General features: G+C 45.4%; 1 protein-coding gene across 1 annotated transcript in view; it reads right to left on the reverse strand.

The window, feature by feature from the left end:
• Positions 1-19,723, reverse strand: part of LOC134534256 (LON peptidase N-terminal domain and RING finger protein 3) — a 95,843-nt gene that overhangs the window by 11,226 nt on the left and 64,894 nt on the right. The window contains exons 3-7 of the mRNA XM_063372548.1: positions 19,463-19,705; positions 17,354-17,462; positions 9,509-9,705; positions 6,342-6,646; positions 2,657-2,841 (exon numbers count right to left, since the gene is read on the reverse strand). Coding sequence (XP_063228618.1) covers positions 2,657-2,841; positions 6,342-6,646; positions 9,509-9,705; positions 17,354-17,462; positions 19,463-19,705 — 1,039 coding nt within the window. The remainder of the gene's footprint in view (positions 1-2,656; positions 2,842-6,341; positions 6,647-9,508; positions 9,706-17,353; positions 17,463-19,462; positions 19,706-19,723) is intronic.

Below are 19,723 nucleotides of genomic sequence, written 5' to 3' on the forward strand. Positions count from 1 at the left end.
ATGCAGTATTGTTATATGCTAACTCTTTTTAGAAGAAAATATTTCTACAATATTTATGGTAAATACTATGTTTAAATTAATAATTTTCTGTTTGTTTATGATTTGTCACATATTGTATTTATTGTTATACTGTACACTCCCGATTATCCGCAAAATTAAGTGGCGGGGTCACCGCGGATAGTGAAAATCGCGGATGATCCGCAAAAGAGCCGAAAATGGGAAACAAAAAAGGAAACATTAATTTCAACTTAAAAATCTAAACATTTATGTACAGTATGTACCGATACACGGCCCACATATAAATATATATGGTCAGTAGGGCGTATTTGAGTAAATATAAACAGTGTTTGAAGGGGACCTAGTCAACAATGGTCCGCGGTATTAGTAAATATTCGACTGTTGAAGTGATAGTGTGACGGCGCATGCGCGCCAGCGCCAAGAGAATTAGCGGCAATCGGCAACCGACTGAACTTAAAAACGGGCCAATAGGAGAAGCCGCTGGGGACGCTCGGCGGAGGTATAAAAGAGTCGCCCGGCGTTTTCTCGAGGAGTCGGTCCGCTGTGCAGTCGCAGCACGTATCGCTTCGCGTAAGAAGTTTTCGCTACCCGCGATTCCGGGCTGCGGAATCGTGACCTGAAGTTGAACTTTCGGTATTATCAGCATTTGGGACGGTAATTATCGAATATCTCAACGCGTCCGCGGTCCGGGAAACAACTACGCGCGCGCCGGAACTTCGCCTGTGTGAGTGCTCTGGTGACTTAAAGTGTGTGGTGCCTACTGGTGCATCTCAACGCACTCCCTGGGACAGCCTTCACGCAGACTGGAGACTGTGGAGCCAGCGCAGCATTCGCAAGGTAAGGCGCGGTCGCCTTGAGTCGGCGCCAGCGCATTGTTGGACTGCAAACTCCCCTCATCTTACACGGTGATTCCAGCTACGAGACGTTATCGCAGAGACTGTGCCTCCTAATAGTAACTGTCCGCGGTCCCCCCAGAGGTCCTGGGCGTAGAAATAGCCTACCGACAGAGTTTTAGCCCGGAGCAAACCCCACCCTTATTTCATGTGTAGACGGCATCTACGTGTATTGTTGGATACCAACAATAGAGACTGAACGTGAATTGGACTTTTGTCGAGCCGGGTGCCCTTCGTAACGTCCTGCAGTTTCAATAACATTCTTGTTTTTGCTAGTCACATTGTGCCTCAGAGAACTTTAGCCACTATCAAATATAATTCCAATGTTATGTTATTGTTTTGCCTTAATTCATTAATATTATTAAAATTTCTTGGAAAATCATATGTTGTTTATTTGTACTACAGGTTAGTCTCCTTGATAATATTTTGAAGTTATGGCAAACAGGGCTAAGTAATGTTAGGCACTCATGTATTGACAAATATCATCTACCATTCAGGCAGTCCTGTGTTTGTAAACAAACGAGGTGTTTGTTTACGTTTGGGTCACTCCAGTCCAGCATAACGTGTGTCTGTCGTCATATTATTAGTGTGTGTACATACCGCCACAAGTAAAAGTTTCAATTAACAGAATGATGATAAAATTTTAGTATTTTACTGAATAATTAACATACAATACATTTCAGTAATGTAAACATAAAAGTGCTCAAAACATACGACTAGAAACAAAGTGTGACAGAAACAAAAAATAGCAATGCATGCCAGCCTACTGCGTGAGTTCCGAGAAGGCCTGTGACGTTTTACCGTATAATGCACACAATACACTCGTCAGTAGAGTTCAAATTTGCTCACTGGTAATAAAATACAGATTTACATATCGTACTGTCAAAGTAATACGGCCACATGTCAAAAAGTAGAAACTTTTAACGCAATTAAACAAGGGGCTATATTATTGCAATAACATGGTTAAATTTCAGACTTGCGTCCATCGCAAGATCGTGTTTTGACCGTTATTTTTCAAAATTCAGGTATGGCCTAATTACATTGGTAAGATTGACAGATGTTGTTTCCATTGGCGATCTTAACTCAATTTCACATTTTATTTTTAGATGTGGCTCTATTACTTTGACAGTGCGATATGTGCTGTATTTTTTTCGTGGCATGCGCAGTTAACAGGGATTTAACTGCACTCTACACAATGAAATGATATTAAAAATGGTTTTTATTTCTTCATGTGTATCTGGGCCTCGGGTTATCGAAAAGTATGTCCTAGTTGATGAAAAAGTCAAAAGCAACGTGTAATCAGAGGTACTTGAAAGGCTCTAATCGGCTCAGAAGATCGGCAAGATCGGCAGCAGATGATCGGCATCGGCATGATCGACAAAATAATCAATGTCAGACGTATAGACCAGTTATATTTCCGAACCTCACGACCTTCCTCATCGTCAGCTAATTTATTCAATTGAACCAACGGACCATGTTTTTTACGCTTGCAAGAGGACCAAGAATCCAATCAAAAAGGCAGCACCATCAACAAAAAGGCAGCACATATGGTAGCAACATCAACAAAAAGGCAGCACATTTGGAAGCACCATCAAAAAAGGAAGCACCATAATCAAATAGACAGCACATTTGGAAGCACCATCAAAAAAGGAAGCACCATAATCAAAAAGGCAGCACATTTGGAAGCACCATCGAAAAAGGAAGCTCTAACGAGGACACGGGCAGGTAACCAGGACGCCACTCACCGCTGTACCGCTCCGGCGGCACGGGCTGGTCCTTGAGGAACTCCACCTGCGCCGTGTCGTAGCCGTCCTTCTCTCCGCGCCCCAGCACCTTGAACCTGCTCACGCCGACCGTGGTGAGGATGGAGCAGCCGTCCCCCAGCAGCACCCAGTCCCGGATCTCCAGCATCGTGCCGAAGTCCGCGTACCTGCCGGAGACACCATAGTCGCGCCGTCACGTCTACAGCCCTGCTCACAGCCTCTCCCGGCGCATTCCAGTTTCCCAGCGCAGTGAGCATAATATATGTGTGTGTACATACATTCATACATACAGAAGCGTAGCCAGGGGGAGGGGGTTTAGGGGTTCAAACCCCCCCTCCCCCTTAGCACCAAATCTTTAATTAATTTCTTATTCATCACTCAAACAAATTTCATATTAGAATTAATAAAATTTTTACCATTACAATATTTAAATATAAGTACCGAAAACTGCTAAAATAGCACTATTTTACACCTTAAAATCCAAAATTTCCCGGGGGGGGGGACCCCCGGACCCCCCCCCCACTTTAATATGGGTGGGGGGGGCATGCTTCTTAACACCCCCCATACACAAATCCTGGCTACGTCACTGCATACATATACATACATATACACATACATACACATACACACACATACACATACATACACACACACATGTATGTACATAGATTGTAGACCTTCATGCCCAGTCACCAGGGGCGCAACAACTAAATTTCCAAAAGGGGGGGGGCAATATACCTTTTTATAAAGAATCATCGATCCCCCCTATTGAAGCAGGGGGTCTGGGGGTACTCCCCCGGGAAAATTTGTATTTCAAGGTGGAAAATGGTTCTATTTAAGCAGTTTTATTATCTAAATTTGATTACACAGCACTTTCTTTGCCCCTGTTTGCCCCCAATTCAAGGTTTCAGAGGGGGGGCAAAATACCCTGTTGTTGCGCCCCTGCCAGTCACCAACTACCTACTTATTGGCTTCTGGGTTGTGCCACACCTGTATATCTGATGGTTTGACATTTAGAGCGTCTTATAGCAGTCATCTTAAAGGATGATCAATAATTGAAACATAAAAGTGGGAGATATAGAAGTGTGACTCTTACAGCAGAAACTGAAACCATGTTTTGCGCGACATGTGACGCTATATGTTGGGTGTGCCCATAATTACTAGTCAAAAATAACTAGCAGGTGGGCCCAAAACTACTATAAAAATTGGTCTCAGTGTCGGCAATTAGAGTTTCTCTCCCATGAATTGAGGGCCTGGTGCTCTGGCACAGTACTTAAGTATGTAAGTAAGCAGCTGTATGTAATTGGTACCTTTGGCCATGATTGGAGGAGGGTCTAGCCAAATCAGAGTGCGTCTGCTTAAAGGTGCCACAAAAATGACAAATTCTCCGATGGTAAATGTTCATGATTACGGCGAAACAAAGAGGGAACAGATGTGGCCTGAACCCAGAAGTCGAGAAGTGGTAATCTAAAATAGGTATTTAATTTGGCACGTTTGGGACCATGGGCGTGCCGGATCATCAAACGTCAATGTGTAAATTTGAAATGTAACTCGATAGAAAACAGGGAACACGGGCCTGAAATGATGATTGACAGCCACGATAAACTCAGAGCGAATGAAAAATGCTGGCAGCCCAGCAATGCAACCTCAAGACCAAGGTCAACCGGAACAAAACCGAAAAAGATTGAACGCGGGGCGGCTTGCTTGGTGCCAGATTACAGAATGTGCCAAACCATTAATTCCTAAATAATTTTAACTCGACTGACTCGCACGAAAACCTGTGGAGTTTCTCTTCAGTTTTAATTTAGTTTTATTAAAAAGTTATGTTTTTATCCAGTGCATTAAGGAAATTTAATATTAAGCACTGACTTTATTTTAGGTTTTGTTAATTACTGTTATAAGTATCTGCGGAGAAGTAAATGCTTTGCCTAGTTAAATATAAATATCCGGGCTAGTAGTTTTTGCAATGAATTTATGTAGTCAATTTACTAGTCATTTTTGGTAAATTAATTTAGGTAGCCAATGTAGGTAGGTACAAGCAATATTGGCTTACGAATTTTAAGCTATTAATTTTTTGTCGCATGTGTATATTAAATAAGGTGGAACTCCCCCAATATTTGTAGTATTTTTTATATTTTCTAATATTTAAATGTTTTAAATAATTTTAATATTTTTAGTGTTTTATAGCAATAAAGTTTACAGGATGTGTAATGATAAAGTAGCCTTGCTCATGAGCCACTATAAAGTGGTTGTTAATGTTTATGTTGGAGGTTATTTTCGTACTTTACAAGCAAATGAATTGCCCTTTACAGTATTTAATTTTTTATTTATCCGTTGCTTCATACACTATTCTTACAGTTTTATGATCTCTGCCGCGTGTTTGCATTTAAAGGTTTATTTTACCTGCATCCTATCACGGGAAAGAAGAGTCAAGTTAGTGCAAGTGAAGCACAAAAATAATTTACCTTTTTAATTTACATTCATGAGTTGCACACTAAAAGCGGCTCCTGGAAGCAAGTCCCGTAGCCAGGATTTTGAGGAGGGGGTCCAGATAACCATTATATTAGTTTTTATGAGTAAGTTTTCTATACAACTGAATTTTAAAAGAAAATTGATTAAACTCCAACGCTTACTCACGGGAATTCAAGAAATGATTTTGCTTGAAAAAATACTGAATAATTCATACTGTGGGTTTTACATAATAGTTTTAAAATTTGTAATCCAATAAGTATTACAACACTCCTTCCGCATTAATATATCTGTAATGTTATGTATGTAAGTTGTAATTTTATTATGTCGTCTTTCTTTTAGTCTGGGAAGAGAGAGGTGTGGACCCTAGGACCTCCGCCCAGCTACGTCACTGCTGGGAGGATGTGGAAGTTTCGTAAGTTTCCCCGACTGGGGGAGGGGGGGCAAGGTTATGAAGTGATACTGCTCCTCATGAACCATACCTCTGGTAACCAGGGGCAAGTGTGGGAACACACTGGCTCTTCACGACTGCTGGGGATGTAGTTGCGCATGCCAGAAAGATAAACTAAAGACAAGAGGGAGGAAGGGCCCCAGCTCCTTCATCCCTCACACTCTTTATAATCACCCCTAAAAGAAAAAATTGGTTGTAGTAAAGTCGGTTTACGGACGATAGTTTAACGTGACGTCATAACAAAACATTGATGAAATGATTGCATACTTTTATGAATAAAATTGAATCATTTTTATTGAATCAACACTATTTTGTATGGATACAATGAAGGACTGAAATAAAATCTACAAATTAATTGATAAAAATTTACTTTTATTTGCACTCATTGATTCAAAAATGTTTATTACTTTAACGAACAGATTATTTTAACTATAACTTTTATACATGATTACTATTTAACTTCTTCCAATCTGTGTTATTCTGTAATGGATAGGACGACGATAGGAAAAGTAAGAAACGAATGTGAGTGTTTCAAAGTTTAATGTGCCTCGAAAAAGTCGAATCGATTTGTTGTTCCAATAGAGTGGAAGAGAGATGGATGCGGCGCAACCGTACAATGAGCATAACGGGACATGGCATAATGGGACAATGTGCGTAACGGGACACTTTTTGCGCGTGCAGCCGGCGTTCATCGATTTATTAGACATTGTCAAGTCAAAAAAGGCCGAGGGATGAACAAGTACGTACCTCTTGGCGCCGGCCTCCTTGCTGAGGCACGGGGCGATGCCGAACTGGCGCGTGCCGGCCTCCACGCACTGGCGCACCATGACGCGGTAGCGCGGCTCGTACACGAACAGCGGGCACGGCACGCCCGGGAAGGACGACGTGCACACGAACACGGGGATCTGCGGCTGCCTCTCGCCGCACGACAGCAGCAGCTGAGACACCTCCTGGCGGTGCGCGAGCTGCCGCGCCGCGTACTGCGCCGGCAGCAGCCGCCGCATCGCGCCGTCCACGAACTCCGTGATGCTCTTCTGCATGCAGGTCAGGTACTGCGCAGCACCACACACGCACGCGCCTGGTTACATTCCTGCACGCTGCATGCTACATCCGAGTACCAGCCTGATGGATCCCTCAGCTCTACGCAGCAACACCACACATCTGGTTACCAGTAGCGGATCCAAAGGGGGGGGGGGGGGGCTAAGGGGCTCAAGCCCCCTCCAAAAGCATCTGGGTCCACTATTGTTTTAGTGTTTGCCTTGATAAAGCCTAGCCTCAGCTGGGTCAAGCCCCTCCCAAACCAAAATCCTGGATCCGCCACTGCTGGTTACCGCAACGTATACAAGCACTGCATGCTACATGCTACATATCTACTGCATCCGAGTACCAGCCTGATGGATCCCTCAGCTTGGAAGTGCATCGTAGTGCATCCGTACATGCCAGGGGCGCAACAACTAAATTTCCAAAAGGGGGGGGGGGGGAAGCAATATTACCTTTCTATAAAGAATCATCGATCCCCCCCTATTGAAGAAGGGGGGTCCGGGGGTACTCCCCCGGGAAAATTTGTATTTCAAGGTGGAAAATGGTGCTATTTAAGCAGTTTTATTATCTAAAAATTGATTACACAGCACTTTCTTTGCCCCCGTTATTCCCCACTTCAAGGTTTCCGAGGGGGGGGGGGGCGAAAATACCATTGCCCCCCCCCCCCCCCCTGTGTTGCGCCCCTGCTACATGCGTCCACTAACATTGACATGTCTAGGGATGCGACGCTCGCATCCACTGATGCATCCCTGCGTCCATTAGCAACGGAATCTGAGATTTAACACAGTTTTTTTTTGGACATACCCCATTGCGCCAATGGCGTATGTCCAAATAATTAATTGCATTAAATCAAAATTCCACATTGAATGAATTATTCAAAGAACGACGGAATCGTGTTTTTATTTCGTTTGTATATAATATTACTTCAGAGTTTTGGCATAAGATTTGTTTTTAACAAAACAAGGACAAGTGATAACTCAAATAGAGACAAATAATATTAATAAAAATTACAGCAGGGCCAACTTAAACTTACAGGGGTATTCAATTCTCATAAGTATGTTTAATATTTTCATATTCATAACAAAATTATGTAAAAATGCAGGCTATTATTCCAAATTAAAATTTTTCGTTTAACTAGCTTTATCGTAATAACCCATTAGAAGTTTATTTTCTGAGCTTGCACAGCTGGGTACTACACATAAAATATCTTCTATAGTTTCATTTTGAAATATTTTTAGTAAAAAACAAAAAAAAATTTAAAAATTGACGGGGTTGTCATGTTGATTATAACATAATTTGTCACTAAAGGGCCATTCTGGAAAATTTATCACGATGGCTCTTTTTGCATTTGTTGTTCGGTTGGAAGTTTTTGTCACCGGATGTGGACTTAAAATTTGTTTACGAGCTGTAAACTGCCGCGCATGTGTGCCGTAATTAAGAACACTTTCACGTCTTTCACAGCCATTTAGACCACACTTACGGCGGAATTAGCTACAATATCCCATCCGTCGGTCATGTAACCTGCAACCAATCGGATGGCCCGAAATAATCCATCCTCCCATTAGTCAGAAGCTTGGCAAGCTCTAACGTTTTACGGACGGACGGATTATATCCATTGTTTAGGCCGCGGCAATCAGTTGTTATCAGAACACAGGTGGCGTCTGTATCGGTCGTTCACATGTTTCGTACAGTAACATCGCGGTTCTTGAAACTCGTGTCCAAAACAAATTAACAACGACTCTGAATTCTTTCGAAGAAATGCCAAGGACGGAATTGCTATAGCTCGCCGCCTCCTGTCTGTCCATCTGCCATCCGTCCGTACAATCACGCGACCTGCGGCCAATAAGACGGTCCGAAAAATTAAATCCATCCGCTCGTCAAAATCTTGGTAACTTCGTACTTTTGACAGGCGGACGGGTGAAATTAAAGCTTCCAAATGTCTTCTAGGTGTTTGCATGTCAAATATTATTATATTAGAAGGTATTAAAGTTTGTTTAATTTTTCAGCTGCTTTCAAAATAATTTCTTAACTTACGTTGAATTACGTTTGAACATATTTTTTTTAATGGTCCGAGTCACAGAAGTTTATAAACTACGCACTGAAACTCTTGAAAAATGAAACAAATTCAAGAGTGGAAAAAAAAATTGAGTTTAATGAGTTATATGTGCTTAGTTTACATGATTTGTTTAAACGATTATAATTACATAATATATATATTTCCCCCCAAAAAATTAAATTTTATCAATAGTTGTCAGCATTTAAATAGAAATATATATACGTATATATATATATTCCGACGGACCGATGAAGTCACGTTGTAAATCGTTTGGCTAGATGCGTGACGTTGACGGACGGTAAAAGACAAGGGCGGATCCAAGGTATGGCCTGAAGAAAATTATCTATTAGAATTTTAGTACATTATTTCTTTCGTTTAAAAAAAGTCTTGTTTTCTATAGCACTGCAGTAAAAAAAAAGGGGGGGGGGGGTGGGGTTAGTCTGCAAAGTCTGCTTACGGACGATAATTTTACGTGATAACGTCATACGAAAACATTGATGAAAAATTGTATTCTTTTTTTAATTTTCAAATATTATTTACAGAGTTTTTGCAAAACTTAATTTAAATAATTTGTTTGAATATAATCACGGACAATAAATTAGTTTAAAAAAGCCCGCCTTAACCTGTTTGATATTATAGAAGATTTTCTCGCACGGGGGTTGGCCGGTTCTTGCACGCTCGGCTCAGACGGAACGTGACAATGAGTCATGCTTTTTCGTGCGTGCAGCCGGCGTTCATCGATTTATAAGACGTTATCACGTCAAAATAATAATGAATACGTGAGGTGGATGGCGACGAGGAACTGCCGGCCACGCACCTCGGCGAGCGACGTGACGCAGAGCGGGCAGGCGTAGCTGTAGTCGAGGCAGCGGTCCAGGCACATCCAGCAGTAGGTGTGGCCGCACGGCGTGGTCACGGGCCGCCACAGCGTCCGGCAGCACAGCACGCAGTCCAGGTCCGCGGGCTCCACTCTCCGGGGATCCACGGGCAGGTCCGTCCCTCTCGGCTCCAGCTCTGTCCGGGCAAACAAGCACGTGTCCGCTCAGCGGTCTGCTCCTCTAGACCCTCCCGCCCAGCGGTCTGCTCCTCTAGACCCTCCCGCCCAGCGGTCTGCTCCTCTAGACCCTCCCGCCCAGCGGTCTGCTCCTCTAGACCCTCCCGCCCAGCGATCTGCTCCTCTAGACCCTCCCGCCCAGCGGTCTGCTCCTCTAGACCCTCCCGCCCAGCGGTCTGCTCCTCTAGACCCTCCCGCCCAGCGATCTGCTCCTCTAGACCCTCCCGCCCAGCGGTCTGCTCCTCTAGACCCTCCCGCCCAGCGGTCTGCTCCTCTAGACCCTCCCGCCCAGCGATCTGCTCCTCTAGACCCTCCCGCCCAGCGATCTGCTCCTCTAGACCCTCCCGCCCAGCGGTCTGCTCCTCTAGACCCTCCCGCCCAGCGGTCTGCTCCTCTAGACCCTCCCGCCCAGCGATCTGCTCCTCTAGACCCTCCCGCCCAGCGGTCTGCTCCTCTAGACCCTCCCGCCCAGCGGTCTGCTCCTCTAGACCCTCCCGCCCAGCGATCTGCTCCTCTAGACCCTCCCGCCCAGCGGTCTGCTCCTCTAGACCCTCCCGCCCAGCGGTCTGCTCCTCTAGACCCTCCCGCCCAGCGGTCTGCTCCTCTAGACCCTCCCGCCCAGCGGTCTGCTCCTCTAGACCCTCCCGCCCAGCGGTCTGCTCCTCTAGACCCTCCCGCCCAGCGATCTGCTCCTCTAGACCCTCCCGCCCAGCGGTCTGCTCCTCTAGACCCTCCCGCCCAGCGGTCTGCTCCTCTAGACCCTCCCGCCCAGCGATCTGCTCCTCTAGACCCTCCCGCCCAGCGGTCTGCTCCTCTAGACCCTCCCTCCCAGCGGTCTGCTCCTCTAGACCCTCCCGCCCAGCGGTCTGCTCCTCTAGACCCTCCCGCCCAGCGGTCTGCTCCTCTAGACCCTCCCGCCCAGCGGTCTGCTCCTCTAGACCCTCCCTCCCAGCGGTCTGCTCCTCTAGACCCTCCCTCCCAGCGGTCTGCTCCTCTAGACCCTCCCGCCCAGCGGTCTGCTCCTCTAGACCCTCCCGCCCAGCGGTCTGCTCCTCTAGACCCTCCCTCCCAGCGGTCTGCTCCTCTAGACCCTCCCGCCCAGCGGTCTGCTCCTCTAGACCCTCCCGCCCAGCGGTCTGCTCCTCTAGACCCTCCCGCCCAGCGGTCTGCTCCTCTAGACCCTCCCTCCCAGCGGTCTGCTCCTCTAGACCCTCCCTCCCAGCGGTCTGCTCCTCTAGACCCTCCCTCCCAGCGGTCTGCTCCTCTAGACCCTCCCGCCCAGCGGTCTGCTCCTCTAGACCCTCCCTCCCAGCGGTCTGCTCCTCTAGACCCTCCCGCCCAGCGGTCTGCTCCTCTAGACCCTCCCGCCCAGCGGTCTGCTCCTCTAGACCCTCCCTCCCAGCGGTCTGCTCCTCTAGACCCTCCCGCCCAGCGGTCTGCTCCTCTAGACCCTCCCGCCCAGCGGTCTGCTCCTCTAGACCCTCCCGCCCAGCGGTCTGCTCCTCTAGACCCTCCCTCCCAGCGGTCTGCTCCTCTAGACCCTCCCGCCCAGCGGTCTGCTCCTCTAGACCCTCCCGCCCAGCGGTCTGCTCCTCTAGACCCTCCCTCCCAGCGGTCTGCTCCTCTAGACCCTCCCTCCCAGCAGTCTGCTCCTCTAGACCCTCCCGCCCAGCGGTCTGCTCCTCTAGACCCTCCCTCCCAGCGGTCTGCTCCTATAGACCCTCCCGCCCAGCGGTCCGCTCCTCTAGACCCTCCCGCCCAGCGGTCTGCTCCTCTAGACCCTCCCGCCCAGCGGTCTGCTCCTCTAGACCCTCCCGCCCAGCGGTCTGCTCCTTCAGGCAGCAACACTAGACCCTCCCGCTCAGCGGTCTGCTCCTTCAGGCAGCAACACTAGACTTTCCCACCCAGCGGTCTGCTCCTTCAGGCAGCAACACTAGACCCTCCCGCCCAGCGGTCTGCTCCTCTAGACCCTTCCGCTCAGCGATCTGCTCCTTCAGGCAGCAACACTAGACCCTCCCGCTCAGCGGTCTGCTCCTCTAGACCCTCCCGCTCAGCGGTCTGCTCCTTCAGGCAGCAAAACTAGACTTTCCCGCCCAGCGATCTGCTCCTTCAGGCAGCAACACTAGACCCTCCCGCCCAGCGGTCTGCTCCTCTAGACCCTCCCGCTCAGCGGTCTGCTCCTTCAGGCAGCAACACTAGACTTTCCCACCCAGCGGTCTGCTCCTTCAGGCAGCAACACTAGACCCTCCCGGCCAGCGGTCTGCTCCTCTAGACCCTCCCGCCCAGCGGTCTGCTCCTCTATACCCTCCCGCTCAGCGGTCTGCTCCTTCAGGCAGCAACACTAGACCCTCCCGCTCAGCGGTCTGCTCCTTCAGGCAGCAACACTAGACCCTCCCGCTCAGCGGTCTGCTCCTTCAGGCAGCAACACTAGACCCTCCCGCCCAGCGGTCTGCTCCTTCAGGCAGCATCACTAGACCCTCCCGCTCAGCGGTCTGCTCCTTCGGGCAGCATCACTAGATCCTCCCGCTCAGCGGTCTGCTCCTTCAGGCAGCAACACTAGACCCTCCCGCCCAGCGGTCTGCTCCTCTAGACCCTTCCGCTCAGCGGTCTGCTCCTTCAGGCAGCAACACTAGACCCTCCCGCTCAGCGGTCTGCTCCTTCAGGCAGCAACACTAGACCCTCCCGCTCAGCGGTCTGCTCCTTCAGGCAGCAACACTAGACCCTCCCGCCTAGCGGTCTGCTCCTTCAGGCAGCAACACTAGACCCTCCCGCCCAGCGGTCTGCTCCTTCAGGCGGCAACACTAGACCCTCCCGCTCAGCGGTCTGCTCCTTCGGGCAGCATCACTAGACCCTCCCGCTCAGCGGTCTGCTCCTTCAGGCAGCAACACTAGACCCTCCCGCCCAGCTGTCTGCTCCTTCAGGCGGCAACACTAGACCCTCCCGCTCAGCGGTCTGCTCCTTCAGGCAGCATCACTAGACCCTCATGCTCAGCAGTCTGCTCCTTCAGACAACATCCCTAAACCCTCCCGTTCAGCTGTCTGTTCCTTCTGACATCACTAACACCCCTGAGTCAGGATGCGGGGAGCCCCTCACCCAGGGGACCCGCGTTTACGCTTGCAAAATCGTCACCGTGAAAATAAACGAAAATGTCCAAACTATGTTCCATGGAAAACTTTCCCAAGTTTTTCTGCTTATTCCATGCATGTAGGCCAAAAATCTGGGCAGCGTAGACTGACACGTTAAGTTACAAGTTTATATATAAAAAATAATAATAAAGACCGGAAGTACGGACGCGGGACCCCTGATGGGCGCCGCCCCAGTCCCAGGGACACATGGGAGTCCCCCGCTGTGCCCCACCCGGGTCGGCCTTCGGTCCAAGAGCAACCCTGCACACGACGGCTGGTGCACAGACGTCGTGCATTCACTGTTCGGTGGCTTCTGTACGTTTCAGAGCACGGGCGTCACTAGGATTTGTAGGAGGGGGCGACTGACGCTGTAACACCACACCCCCACCCTTCCTCATTCCAGAAAAGCTGCTGGTCCAATGTTACTCCTCCAGAAAAAACTATGATTTGAAACACATTATTGACTGTCTGATCCCCTTCAAGTACTTTTTTTCCCTTCTTTCTAAACGTGAAATTTTTAAATAAAACGTGACTCTTATGAACTGTAGATCCTAAAACTATGAACTTCTGCTTATGATTGTGTCCAAATACGTGTTCAAAGAGAAGATTACTTACACTACAATTTTTTTTTTTTTTTCATTATCAGTGGCCACAAATTGAGGCACATACTCGTTTCTTTAGAGGGGATCATGAACCTCCCTGACTACGCTATTTTTTTCAGTCTCTTGCGAAAAAAAAATCAAGAGGCGACTTGTAGCTCGTCCAGATTAACAGGACATACAGGATCCTGGGTGTTACGCTGTTGTAATAACCACGCATACGAAAAGGAACTCGCAAACATTTACGTTGAGATATCTCGAAACTGCGAAGTTTGGACATACAAAGCCTGTGCGCTAAGCCGTTTATCGCACAGACCACTCACTTCCCACCAACGCTACTTGGGTTCGAATCCCGTGGGTGGTCTCGAGCACTATTTCTGACATACAATTTTTTTTTAACCTTGAAAAAATTCTTTCCGTTTATTTTGACAGGAGTTTATCAATATTGGGTAAAATGAAAACCTTATTTGTTTTGATGAAATGAGAAGATAAAATACGGACATAGATGTGATTTATTAGACAAAAATTGATGTTACAAATGCCATCATGTGGAGGTCTAGATGGGGGCAATTAATTTGTGAACTTTAAATTGATAACTTGGATCGTGAGTGGCAATATTAAACCATCGAGTGTCAAAGTTTTTAGTCCATGTTAAAGTTTTATCTTCTTTCATCTTTTTTGCAAAACGTGAAGTAATGTTGATGACATTTCAACCTTAACTTAGTTTCGTATTTGGACATATTTTTGAGCTTTTTTTTTTTGTAATGGGGTTTTACAATAAGGACGAAGAGGACTATTGAATTTCCACCAGTTGGTTTGGCACAAGTTGAAACCACTAAAAGGCAATGGATCATAACTAGAGTAAAACTTCAACCAAACGATTTTTTTGACGTGACAACGTCTGATAAATCGATGAACGCCGGCTGCACGCACGAAACAGTGTCCCGTTACGCACATTTTATATTGCTCTTTGCTAACCTGAACCTCCTTGCATTGCGAACGAGTTCGTAGCGTAATTCTGTTTTCATGCATTTCAATGCAACATTTTCATTGCTCTTTGCTAACCCGTTTCTCCTAGCATTGCTGCAGAGTCCGTGTCGCAAATATATTATTTTTGACTGCATCTTGGTGTTGGGTAAGCCATTTTCCTTCACATCATCCTTGAAACACTCCCATTCGTTTCCTACTTTTCCTATCATCGTCCTATCCTTAACAGAATAACACAGATTGGAAGAAGTTAAATAGCAAACATGTATAAAAGTTAAAGTTAAAATAATCTCTTCGTTAAAGTAATAAACATATTTGAATTTATGAGTGCAAATAAAAGTAAATTTATCAATTAAATTGTATATTTCATTTCACTCATTCTTTGTATCCATACAAAATAGTGATAATTCAATAAAAATGATTCAATTTTATTCATAAAAGTATGCAATCATTTCATCGATGTTTTGTTATGACGGTGTCACGTTAAACTATCGTCCGTAAACCGACTTTACAGACCACCAATTTTTTTTGTTAAACAACTTGCACAAAAGGTGAAGCCACCATTTCATTTTTTTTTTCGAGCACGTTTTTCCATTTAACATTTTTGTTTCAGGTTTTTTGTTGTCCTTAAGGCCAATACATATGGCCTGACCATGGGATGCATGTTTTTTTACGACAATATTCTGCTTGCGTCATAAGAAAAAAACATTAATATTCAATGATTAACCATAGCCTTCCTAGCTAACACTTTGCATATATAAATGATTTAAGAGTCCAGCTAAGGGACATCGCATCTTGACTCCTATATTTAAAGAATTTACATACTTATTTACTGTCATCAAACATTTCTTAGAAGGCTCCTCTAGCAATTAATTAAAAGGCTTTGAGACATCCTTTACAGGATTTTCAACATAATCGTTTAGCATTTACCTAGGGTGGTAACAACAAAATAAGGAGAAAATACTAAAGGTAAAAATGGTGTCTGATACTGGTATTGGAATTAGCACAGAAAATAAGGCAATTATTTTTTACCAACAAGCTATAACAAAATGTTATGTAATGTTGAACCAAGATAATACAAGATAATTATTTATGGAATCAACTCACACTTTACCAGTTGAATATTCTGTATAACATAAAAATTTTACCGTACCTTATTTGAAAATTAAAAACATTAAAGACGTGCCATTAGTACTAATGTGCGACTTGGCCGGTTTTACCAAAAACATCAGCAAAATTACAAACACTGTCCAAAATGAATTGTGCTCGGTATGTAACTATAAAACATAATTTGAATAATTTTTGAGAGGTGCCAAAACTGATATAATTTTTTTATTCAATGTTAAGTAGAAACAAATCACATGTGTATGTATGTGTGTGTATGCAGGGGCGCAACAACTAAATTTCCAAAAGGAAGGGGGGGCATATACCTTTTTATAAAGAATTATTGACCCCCCCTATTGAAGCGGGGGGTTCGGAGGTCCTCCCCCGGGAATTTCAAGGTGGAAAATGGTGCTATTTAAGCAGTTTTATTATCTAAAAATTGATTACACAGCACTTTCTTTGCCCCCGTTTGCCCCCACTTCAAGGTTTCAGAAGGGGGGGGGGGCAAATACCTTTTGCCCCCCCCCCCTGTTGTTGCGCCACTGTGTGTATGTATATATGTGTGTATGTATATATATGTGTATGTATGTATATATATGTATGTATGTGTGTATGTGTATATATATAGCTGAGCCATAGAGGGTATACACAAAGTGTCGAGTCATGTACATGATACCTGCTGTATCATCAGTCACGGAATACAACCAAAAGTCACGTGGGAGGGAGGAGGGGGCAAGGGGTCGTTAATCACGTCTGTCCAGCCACACAATGGCACGTAGCGCCCTGCCCTGACTGGCGGATAACGAGGCTACGTATCACTGACGCAGACATGCCACAAGCTCCAAGTCAGCGCTCTTAACGACTACACCCCGCGTCAGCACAGCCACCAGGAGAGTGGTAGCTGAGAGACGCACAACTGGAGAAATATGAAAATTTTACCAAGAAGGTTGGTTTAGAGCCCAACGTCGCACTACCGTAACGATTAGCGGCGGCGAGCTAGAACACTTTAACATGCAATAATAAATTAATTGCGACACACGAAATCTCGCGGGTCCGCCATCTTTTCCGAGAATTCCGAGACTTACTTCCGCGCAGAAGCGGCGCTGTGGTGATACGCATTTCCGTTCATTCGACTCCTGCCGAATGCCGTATTCCGAGAGCTCAGATGTGTTTACACATGAAAAAAAAAAAATTGGTTGTCTGTAAAGTCGGTTTACGGACGATTGTTTATAGTGACAACGTCATAACAAAACATTGATGAAATGATTGCATACTTTTATGAATAAAATTGAATAATTTTTATTGAATTATCACTATTTTGTATGGATACAAAGAAGGAATGAAATTAAATCTACAATTTAATTGATAAATTTACTTTTATTTGCACTCATTAATTCAAATATGTTTATTACTTTAACGAAGAGATTATTTTAACTATAACTTTTACACATGTTTGCTATTTAACTTCTTCCAATCTGTGTTATTCTGTTAAGGATAGGACGATGATAGGAAAAGTAGGAAACGAATGGGAGTGTTTCAAGTTTAATGTGCCTTGAAAAAGTCAAATCGATGGTTGTTCCAATCGAGTGGAAGAGAGTTAGATGCGGCGCAAGCGTACAATGAGCGTAACGGGACACAGCGCAACGGGACAATGTGCGCAACGGGACACTTATTCGTGCGTGCAGCCGGCGTTCATCGATTTATTAGACGTTGTCACGTCAAAAAAAAATTGAAAATTACGATACAAAGATACCAACTGACATTGTTAAATATGACAACAAGACTCCACTTACTTCTGATCCTGTCGACCTCCTGGGATATGCGATCTATCACGTTGTGCAGTTTCGAATTTTCTTGAACAGTCGTAGACACGCAGTTCAATGGCATACATCGGAGTGCCGCCTGCAAGAGAAAACAACTTCATAAAATACGTAACATTTGATGACTAAAAAAAAATAGACATTAGAAGCAGCATATTTGTTTCAAAGTACAAAATGCAAAAACAAAAAATATATGTGGTATCATTATTCATCATCTGCACTTAGAGAAAATAATTCAAAATCACAATATGAAAGATAAGCATTTTTAAAATAACTTTTCAGCGGTATTGCTGGAGTTTGATCAAAGAAATAGAATACGTCCATTTAGTTACTTAACATTAGTGAGGATCACAAGTGTGTAATTTAATATCGCTTTAATTTAACCAACAAAAAAAATTATGTTACATAAAGTACAGAAGTTGTATAAGATAAAGTTCCAAATCAACAGACCATCATAAGCACTATCGCATGCAGTAACACATTGTTTAGGATTTGGCATCGTCGCATAACAAAAAAAGTACGACGTGAATGTAGCGTGGGAAATTTCGCGTCAGTTAGTCCGAGCCTTACCGCAATTTTAACCTCTTTTGGTGTTTTAACTAGAAAATTCTTTCCTTCTGACGTGTACCGATAAAAGCTTTACATCTCAGCTAATATTTTATATTATATATATATATTTTAATGGCCAGATGAATAGACTAACTACTTTGTAGCAAATAGGATAAAGAATAATACTGTTACGAACGCAGACAGGACCGCGACTATACCGCGACCGTAACAATACTTTACAGCGCTTAGATTTTTGTGCGAAAAATCTATTGTGATCACACCTATAAAAAAAGGTGGCAGCAGATGTGTCCGATATCAATATTGTGTTTGATCAGAATAAACGACTTTCTCTTCTCGGAGCAAATTTTTTTTTGTCATAGAAAAAATTTATTTTTAAAATTAACTTCCAGCATTTAAAATTTCTTGAGAGGCGTGAAAAAAAAAATTTTTTTTCACCAGATAATAAAATACATGTTATGTAGTTTAAAGTTTGATGATAGAATGTTATTGTAGTGTAGCTGCCTGGTATTGTTCTGTGAGCCCTAAACGATGGCAGGGACAAAGGGCAAGTACCATCATCATGGTACGCGTACCATAATCAAGACTTGTGTACCATGTACCAAGTTGAAGAAGCACTGGTATGCAAAAGTGAAACTATTAGATTTCAATAAAAAATAAATAAACAGTGAAGCAGGTATGTTAATTATTGTTTTGTAAATTGGGTTCTGTATAATATAGTCAGTTTTTTTTTTAACTAAGATCAGTCTATGTATCTTTAATTTAAAAAAAACATAAACCAGGATTGAGGTGGAACTAGGGGGAGTACAGAGAAACGTGAACCACAACCCCCCCCCCCCCCCCATACACACACACATAAGGGTAAAATAATCAGCAATCGATAAAACGACTTATGAAGTATATTTTGGGCCATTTTAATATTAAATACTTATCAAAGACAGATGGTTATTACTTAGTCTGGATTTAATATCTAGGCTCAGTTATTAGTATCAAGATATTAATTAGGGTCAGCAGCAGTGGCAGGGACAGGAGCAGCGGCAGAGGCAGGAATATGAGTAGGATCAGGATCAGGGGAAGGGACAGGACCAGGAGCAGGGACAGGAGAAGGGAAAGGAGCAAAGGCAGGGACAGGAACAGTGGCAGAAGCAGGAGTAGGAGCAGTGGCAGAAGAAGGGACAGGAGCAGTGGCAGAAGAAGGGACAGGGGCAGGAGCAGGGACAGGAGCAGAGGCAGAAGCAGAAGCAGAAGCAGGGTCAGGAGCAGGAGCAGTATCAGATGAAGGGACAGGAGCAGGATCAGGGGAAGGGACAGAAGCAGGATCAGGGGAAGGGACAGAAGCAGGATCAGTGGAAGGGACAGGATCAGGATCAGGGGAAGGGACAGGAGCAGGATCAGGAGCAGGGTCAGCAGCAGTAGCAGGGACAGGAGCAGGAGCAGGGACAGGATCAGGGGAAGGGACAGAAGCAGGAGCAGGGACAGGATCAGGGGAAGGGGACAGGAGCAGCACGCACGCACCTGGGTCACGTCCTCGGCGGCGGCGGGGGCGGGGGCGGGGGCTTGTGGCTGCGGGGACGCGGCGGGCGAGCGGCAGCGCGGCGAGGACTGCGCCTGCGCGGCCAGCAGCCTGTGCAGGGACTGCAGCAGCTCGTGCCGCACGGCGCAGGGGTTGCGGTCGGCCGCCAGACACGCGCAGAACGCCACCAGCGCCTCCTCGTGGCGGCCCAGCGCCGACAGCGCCACGCCGCGGCGGAAGTGCGCCTGCGGACCACACGCGCT

This window comes from Bacillus rossius, chromosome 7 (genome assembly GCF_032445375.1).
Source record: "Bacillus rossius redtenbacheri isolate Brsri chromosome 7, Brsri_v3, whole genome shotgun sequence".
NCBI lineage: Eukaryota > Metazoa > Arthropoda > Insecta > Phasmatodea > Bacillidae > Bacillus > Bacillus rossius.